Source organism: Crocodylus porosus, unplaced genomic scaffold, assembly GCF_001723895.1.
Source record: "Crocodylus porosus isolate Cpor-Errol unplaced genomic scaffold, CroPor_comp1, whole genome shotgun sequence".
Lineage (NCBI taxonomy): Eukaryota > Metazoa > Chordata > Crocodylia > Crocodylidae > Crocodylus > Crocodylus porosus.
In genome coordinates, this window is record NW_017728951.1 from 19,057,125 (window position 1) to 19,066,465 (window position 9,341).

General features: G+C 34.7%; 1 protein-coding gene across 5 annotated transcripts in view; it reads right to left on the reverse strand.

The window, feature by feature from the left end:
- VTI1A (vesicle transport through interaction with t-SNAREs 1A) overlaps positions 1–9,341 on the reverse strand; it is a 350,990-nt gene that overhangs the window by 271,024 nt on the left and 70,625 nt on the right. For 3 of the 5 annotated variants that reach the window (XM_019555772.1, XM_019555775.1, XM_019555774.1), the window contains exon 5: positions 3,521–3,541. The exons of the other annotated variants lie outside the window; for them this stretch is intronic. In XM_019555772.1, the coding sequence (XP_019411317.1) occupies positions 3,521–3,541 (21 nt within the window). The remainder of the gene's footprint in view (positions 1–3,520; positions 3,542–9,341) is intronic. 5 annotated transcript variants of the gene reach the window in all.

Genomic DNA, 9,341 nt, shown 5'->3' on the forward strand with positions numbered 1-9,341 from the left:
AATAGGTTAAGAGTAAATTGTAAAAAAAAAAAAAAAACCCGAAGGAAAAAAAAAGCATTTCACATTCATGGGTGGGGGGTGAAGGGGGGGGGGAAGGCCACCAAGAAAAAAAAAAGGCACAAGCACTTAATAAAATTCAAAAACATAAGTTACATTGCTCTAATCAAAATCATGACAGAAGCTAACGTGTTACATATTCTTTGGACTTCTGGCCAATCTAGATAATTAGTATTAATTTTAATTATAATTTTCAAAGGAAAAAAAAATTTTTCATAACATCTACTAGTATGTTCCTATGACCCACAAACTCTCTTGAAAAAATATGGTGCAAGCTTGCACTGTTTTTTCCTTCAAAAAGATTACTCATAATGTGAAACTGTATTAAGAGACCACTAATGTTAAACACTCTACACTTGCATTTGTGTCTCTGACACTATTACAGGTTTGTCCTTAAAAAGATAAAGGTGAATTTACATCAGCCTGTATCATTTTGGTATTCAAAAGAAAAAAAAAAAACAATCCTAAAAGTTAAGAGACACTTTAAAATGCTGCAGATAGAGTCCAGGATCCAGCAACAGAGCTTTTTAATTACAGGAGAGTTGTTTAGTGTTGTAAGTGATATGCTTCAATTGAAAAAGCTTTTTGATCTGATAAGGTATGTATGGGGGGGGACGGGAAATCAGATTTCACACTGTAATATTGATGTAATTTTGTATGATTTATTCAAAGAAAAAAGGTTCACATTTTTGCGTGTGTGCGTGTGTGTGTGTGTGTGCGTGTGCGTGTGCGCGCGCGTCTATAAACCAAAATTACCCCACAAAGCAGTGCAATACACACGGGCACAGCTTCGTTGTGCTGCGAGCCATTAGAACGCTACAGCCCTGTGAACTCAATGGTAACATTAACTCAAAGCTGCTGCTTACCTCTGATTTGGGAACCTTTCCACCTAAGCCATTCTATAATAAAATCTAATTTTTGTTATAAGTGACGGCGTTATTTACGGTCTGTGTTTGGTTTTGGATGAATGCTGTCCTTTGGTCATGAAAGCCAATGAACTACAGCAGCAGTTAATGCTTTCAACTCCTTCCCACCCCTCCCCAAACTCATTCTCCCACACTATCCCCTACCCTTTGTGAGATGGGTAGCAAGGTGATGCAGTGCGTCTGGTAGCTTCAGAAAGAGCTTCTGTCTGGAGTTATATGAGGAAGTTTTGCAGAGTGGCATGCTATCACTAGAGATATAGTCATTCCATGTGGGCTGGATTCAAACTGAGATCTCTGAAACTAAAAAGACAGAGCAACACAGCCTCCATAGAGCCCTGTGTACTGCACACACGTTCGAATAGAGCCTCGCAATGAAGGGAAGCGTACGTTTTATTAACAAACAGTATGGCAAATCACAATTTCTTTTAAGATCAATTCATACCTCCTTAGGAGAACTGTAATTGGGGATGCCTTGATGTTTTGCTGTGTGACTGGTTTAGCATTATGCCTGAGTCACCGTACTAGCCTTCATTTAAACTGGAATGTGCATTTTGCAGTCAATATAAAAAACACCATCACAATCATACTCTACTGAATGGGATGCAGGGTTCACAAATATCCAGAACACTGACAGTCAGGATATGTTTTAAATTATTTCTCTTTCTACCAGTCCAATTTTGATCTACCCAGAATTTCAATTCTTTGGCTGGAAATATCTATTTTGCTCATTCCTACAGATTGCAGTGAGATGAGAAAAAAAGCAACTTAAAAATAAGAAGAGGAGGAAAGTATTAGCGTATGCTATGATAGAACACCCTTTTGTTACATGGCTATGTACAAAAGGATTTATAAAAGAGGATTTTACAGAGAGAGTCCAGTAGGTTACTGAAATTACTGCTTTCTTAAATGCAATGTCCAATGACCTTACTTGTTGGTATGTAGCAATGTAAAAAGTAAACTAGTTAAGTAAAGCTTTGTTCATAGATTCTGTATTGAATTTTACATTTATCTGGCAAATTATCCATAAATCGTATTTTACTAGCAATAGATGAAATGCCGCTACCTTCTATAAATGTACATATATGCATGCATATGTGTAGTTATTAAAGGGTTAGGCATGTATGAGACTGAAGAACCGTTACCCTTGGCTGCAAGTAATGCCTAGTCTTCACATGGCAGAAATCATCTTACACAAATCTTTACAACAACAGATGACTGTTTAAATACAGGGGGCTACGAAGGAAATATTAAGGAGGGGATCTAGGTAATGACTGGAGGTGCATTTGGTATCATAGGTTTAACTGTGTTTTTTTAAAAGCTTTGTTTTACTGCTTATTACCAAACCATTTCATGTTAGACCTGTTCTGGGCTGAGGGAAAAGGGATATAGATGATCTGAGAAATTACTTTAAGAGTCTACAAAAAATCAAGTTATTATTACATCAAGAACTCCCCCTTATAGCCATTAATATGGTTAGTTCCCAGATCTCTCATCATCATGCTTAACACTTACAAATACCCTTTTCCAGAGTTTAATATTCATTATTGATTTGTCAGTGCATCATTATTATCATGTGGTTCACCCACATGGCAAAAAGAGAGACTCGCGTTACATACCATATTCAAATATTAACACTTTTAAAAATATTTATTTTCATACTCAAAACATGTTAACGACCCCTTCAGAAATCTAGCCTGCTAGTGACTCTGATGTGTGCTCAGGATCTAGAGTGAAATAATAAAAGCAGTTTCAACGTGTGCTTTTTTAGAACAATCAATAGGCAAAAGTGGACAGCACTTTTAGAAAATATACTACAAATTCTGCATAACTGGCCCGAAGAACTTAGACATCTGCTTCTAAATATTTATGAGCCATTTCCTAAGTGAAACAAGAGGTGCTTTGGAATACTGATCTCTAGCGTTGCACCTACAGATCTACAGCATACACACAAATGCATAATAAATACTGCTCTGTGTGTGTGTATGTCTACCTGTACAATATTTTCAGTGGGTATCCAATACCCAGCATAATACAATAGGTATTTCAATAGCCCTACATTAAATTCAATACACACGGAAGTGCTCTATATTTTAGTGTTTCAGCAGAGGTTTTCACTAAAGCAATCCTTTCACTTGCAATACCACTGTACAAATGTACTCAAACGATGAAAAATGTTGCGATGCACACAAAATTATTACTGTACCTGATTTGATCAGAGCACTCTAACAGGGATCAAATAATGCAGGGTTTGTTTGTTTTTTTCTTCTTTTTCTCCTCTTTTTAATGCCTTTACTTTTTTCTCTGCTGTCAGAAATTTTTAATTTCTATGGTTTGGTCTAGGGATTCCCATGTAAGTATGCAATTTTATTTGGAAAAAAAAAAGAAAGACCCACAACAATGAATATTTTAAAGCAATATAATCAATATTTCTCCTTTGGGTAGATTTCCCTGCAACAGTGAACAGAAAGATCTCCTTCAGATTTGGAAACTCAGCTTTAAAGCGAAAGCTAGACAACAAAAAGCAAGAAAGTACTCACCTCTTCACGTAATTTTATCAACTGCAACATGAACGCACAAAAAAGATAAAAAGGAAAGAAATGGCAGGAAAGAAAGATCAGTTGTGTGACAGGATACAGAATTAACATTGACAATTTATCTGTTTACATGTTTAGCATTTAAAAATCACAGACAAACACATTAAAAGAACCTAAACATAGACTACATGCAGAGTTTTTTGAACGAATAAAGATCACTTTCTCACACTGTCACATTAAACAAAGAGAATAGTGTGAAATTCTCTTTTAAACCACATCTAAGACACCATCATGAAATAAAGGGGAATGACTTCATAGAAGTCTATATTATAAAGAAAAAAAAACAAGTTTACTATTCCTCTCTTCTAAGATTGTACGGCTGAAGTGGTTTTGTATATACAAGTTTTCAGGACGTTTCCTGTATATTTTAGTTCTGACAACTGATTTATTATTTTACTAACAGATCTGACTTATTAATAGGTTACACTATCTCTATAGCCTATCTTGCTTATATTGCAAGTGTGTTAGCTATTTATTATTGAACCTGATATAGCAGCTCCTTTTCTGTTAAAAAAAAAAAAAAAAAAAAGAACCAATTTGTGGTTTTGTGCTAAATCACAAATGCTAAATCAAAGTGCAGTATTCTTAAATCACTCACAGTAGAAATATGGACCAGTATAAAACATGACTTCTTAAAAAAAGTCTACTGTTCATTTCCACTGTAATTCTGTAGTACTAAATGTTGTAAACTTTTACATAAGATAAGACTGTAAACCTGTTCATTTTACTGCAGTTTGCCCTTCTTAACATTATTAATTACGTTGTACTTGCAGGATTATTTGTGAAACATTAAAATAGCTGGTTTGAACATATATGTTGCAACATGCTCTGCATTTAGAGGAGTACATTAGTTACTGGGACAGAAAAATACAATTACTCACAACAAATGTATGCATAGGCATGTCTCTTTATTCAAAAAAAAAAAAAAAAAAGAGTTTTCTCACCAATTCCAGTTGAATTTGACAATTACAATATCTACATAATTGTCTTTGTTTATAAAACTGCAAACTCTACTATTGCACAAAGGTATTTTTCAACATGTGTACAGGATGAGTTGTTTACCAATATTAAGATTGCCCAGCAAGAGACAAAATAACAGACTTTCTATTAGTACTTTTATGTCTCTTAGGGTCATTTGAGACCTAAAAGGTATTATACCTTATCCTCGCACCAAAAGACAAGAGACAATAGAATTTGAACTCAATATTAGTAGGATGGCAGTAACTTAAAACGAAACAGTTCCTACAGTATGTTAGTTAACGGAACCTTCTAAGAATTTGGTATAAAGAAAACCATGCTCTTTCCCCACCAAACCAGTTCTTAAATTCAAGTACTTGGCCTATCATAAATCGGACTTTCTCTCTCTCTCTCTCGATCTTCACCCCCCCTTTTTTCCCTGAAAAGGCAAACAGTAAGTCTCTTTAGAAAAAAGACGATCTGGGAGTTGATCACATAGCTATCTTTTCTTTCTGAGGTCACCTTCTTCAGTTGACTATGATACTTAAAGGGCCAAAGTTTAAAACTACTCTCCTGCAACAGAAACCATTTGGGGCATGCCACCCTGCTATAATCAATGAGAGTTTTAAAATGCTGCACATTTGTTTTTTCAATAGGTCCCAAACAAAAATGTTCTATCTTGTTTGTGCTGCATGGCTGAATTTAAGCTCTGCATAGGATTTGCAGCTAAGCTAGGTAAGGGGATTTTTTTTTTTTTTTTTTTTTTTAACGTTGGCCAAAAGATATTCATTCAGATTAACAAAAGATGTATTTTTTATCCATTTAGTAATGCACTTGATGAAAATCTATTTTTTTCTCCATTTTGTTATATATTTTATTACGAGTACCACTTGGCAGTAAACAACATTAAAATACGTGCAGCCACCATTTTAGGCTATGATAATCAGCATATTTCTGAAACAAAGATTTTTTTTGTTCAATACGGAATTCGATACAAGAGGTAATCTGTTCCTTTGTAGGCTAAAAAAAATCTGGTTTACACTGGTTTGAACCAGTGGAATCTCTTGTGGCTAAGCCTTCTGCTGTGACTAAAATCAAAACTGCGCCGCAGAGTGTGTATGTGTGTGTGTGCGTGCGTGTCTGTGAGGCGTGTCACGTGACCTCGGAAACTACCGAATTTTTTTTTTTTTTTTTTTAAAGCTGATAACGCTACTGCCGTCTCTGTCCGCATACAGATAACGAATAAATGCTGAACTCTATTAAACACCCTTTGCACATTATCGTGGGTCGAACACGCAATTTTCTGAACTTATGATGACAGTCTATTTATTTTGCTATAAACCCTCGGCATGTAACCAACAGATTTGTGTCTGGTAATGATCTGCTCTGCCAGGGCTATATGAAATGATACCGACCTTCTTTAGATCTTGGGGAATTAAATTGACCAACTTCACCCCCTGGTCCGTAGCTGAAGTTTGACACACTTTATGCACAGCAAGCCTAAATCTAATATTATCAAAACTTTGTAGTCAGAAATTAAGTAGCCACAAAATATTTGTTCACCACAAAATCCCACGTGCAGTATATGATATATATACATATCTATCTATATATAGATATCTATATATAGATAGATAGATAGATATAGATAGATATAGTGCATAGCCTTCTAACTAATCAGGATTTAGTAAAAAACTTTAATGTATTGAGTTTGGGAACCTGAGGCAACAGTATTACATTTCAAACGAGAGGATCTGCAATACTATAATTACCTGCACACTATTTTTGGTACCAAAGGGTTTCTGATTTAACTCTCTATGTGCTTTTTGAAAATACAAATCGCCACATAAAACAACTGTATAACTACTAAAGTAAATCCAGAATTTTGAGTACTGTATCACTACACTGAAAAGCACAAGACTTTCAAGGGACTCGATAAATGCTGCTGGTCAGAATGACAAATAAGGCTTGAAAGGAACATAGTAGTGTTTAAGACAACGCTCCTGGAGAAAGAGATAACCCAAATATACAGAGAAGGTTTTTTGTCTCCCTCTTCTGTAAGTCAGTGTGCTCTATCTGATTATGTTCAATGGCTTTGAATTAAGAGGAAATTAATGTATACAAAGCAAGCAATTACTTATTAAATACAGCATACATTCAGAGTAATACACTAATATTGACAATGCTAAACAAAGACATGTATTTTAAACGAAATTTTGATTGCTGGAATTTATACATACTTTGACAATTCCAGTAACTCTTATATAAGCACACCTATTGTAAATTAGTTATATCTCAGCATAAGCATTAATTCATATTGTTTCTTCTTTTGGACTTTTGTCAACCATACAAACAGAGATCATTTCTTAGGTGGAAAAAGAGCAATATACCCCCACTAGCAAGTTACTCACAATATTAGTTGTTGCCAATCAGAGCTTTTTGTGGGGGGAAAAACTGTAGGAGACAGTCTATGTACTGCTTTACCTCTCAATTCACGTGTGTTAAAAGATCCATTTGCAGGAAGATAAACACAAAGAGTTAACAGTTGAACAAACACCAAACCATCTACACACCTGGGTTTGCACTTAACCCTCATCTTCCTTATAAGCCAACTTAACGTGGCATCATATATAAATATATTCCGTTATAAAAAAGTTATAAAAGATTTAATATGACTGTCCATGGTCCACCCAAGAAATTGTGCAAGCCTGTAAGTTAATCTCTGTCTCACCTGGCTAACTCTTTAAGTCTGCCCAGATTCTTATCATCGCCAGTGATGGATTTACTGATATTTCTACTGCGCTAGAGCAGCAATTCTTAGCTGGCACCTGTTTTTCATTGATTTATTCATCAAGGAAGAAACAGCTAAGTTTGTAGAAAGAAAAACAGCTCTTCATTTCACCTATTTAACCTAAAGCCAACACATAATTGCTTGAGCAGTCAAAACCCTGCAGAACTAAATTTAAGGCTAGCCATTCCATGCGCACACATTCCCATCAAACAATGCAAAAGCAAATGTTAGGACTCCTCTCTTACTATGATGTACTACAGTTTTGTAAAGCTTTGCTTGTCCAATACAGTATTTATTTGTACCAAAAAGATAGTCATTTATGGATTAAGTACACTTATGTGACAGGCTACTTATTCATGTATAAGTACCTAAATTTATTGATTTGAAAAAACTGCACCTGCTGGTACAAAGAGTTTTATATTCAAGTGTGTATGGAGGATAACCACCCACAGACATGGCCCTATAACTGTACTCCTGTAATTAAAAGTCTACTGAGCTCCTCAGTTAAAGATACTCATGTTCATATGGAACAAATGACAGAAAAGAGGGTAAGTCCAAGTAATACAAAAAAATTCTGTAAGAATATTGGTCTTTCCATATTTTAAAAGAAGAAATAAGATGCTCTCTCATTCATAGTGAACTCTATAAAGTTTCTCAAAAAGAAAGCAGAACTTAACATTTCCAATAGTACAGGGTACCACTAGCAAGACATCAGTTGCCAGAAGAGTCTGATTTCTGAGGAGCATCAACAAAATCACTTGTCCCTCTGTACTTTATCCTAGATATAAAGTGGTCTTTTATAAGTAAAAAAATTGTTGATAAATAATTTTAAGTTTAAAACATTATACGATTCTTTGAGGCAAGGCCATCCTCCACCCTGCAAGAGTTAAGAAAAGAGATCACAACTCGCAGAAGGTTCATATAAGAATCAGTTATTCAGCTATTCCTTAAAAAGTGGGGAAAAAAATTTATCTTGTTCTCCCACATTACATATTCTGTTATAAGTGCAACTTCTTATCACAATTGCCCTTTTATGTCTGATCTCACTCAAATTTCTCTTGAAATATGAAAATAGTAGTGCTGTTAAAGATATAAAACCAAAATTGTATCTTAACATCTTTTTATATGGTTGAACCCTTGTTGACGATACCCAAATTGTGAAAATTATTTTTCTAAAACAAAATGATCATCTTCATAATGCTAGCATCAGAGGGAAATTAGAGGGAGTTTGCAGTTTGTTCAAGCCCAGGAAAATCCCCTGCTATAATAAATAAATATAAGAACTAAGCTTGTATGTCTACCACTCTGAATAGAGATCTAACGCTGTTACAGACTATAGAAGTATGCAATTCCATATTAACAGTGTAGAATCATATTGTCTTGTATATAATGTATGATGTTATTAAAATATGTATCACAGTTATGTTAATTAAAACGTGGCTGTTTAACATATTTCTTCAAATACTAGACATAGCACGTGGGGGGGGGTTCTAACTCCGTACTCTGCACATTTAAGGATAAATCACAAGGTCTTTACTTAGTTGTCACTAGCCTGTACTCAGGGCAAACTCATTCTGAAGTCAGAATAGAAAAAAAAAATGTCAGAATCTGGCCACTGTCAAAAAAAAAAATCTATTGCAAAGCTTCGCTTATAAAATTAAAGGTATTTGAGTTGCATCATCTCAGAAAAGAGTATTCCATTCAAGAAAACTTGAACTTCTAACTGACAAAGGCCACAACTTTAATTGTGGTGTGGATTAAGAAAAGGGAATTGGTTTTAAAAAAAGAACTGTGTTTTCCGAAAGGACCTGTAAAACAAGTTTTCAACACCGGATAAAATATTAACAGGTGGGATAAACCTCCCTTGTATATAGTGTTTCCTTTAGAATTTTCAATGGTTAACAAAAATCTTTAATACCATGTCATGTGTCATATAACCATGATAAAAAACTCAACAAAGGCTTAGAGCTATTAAGTCTCCCTCCATAAAAAAGGGACATATAATATTATTAAAGG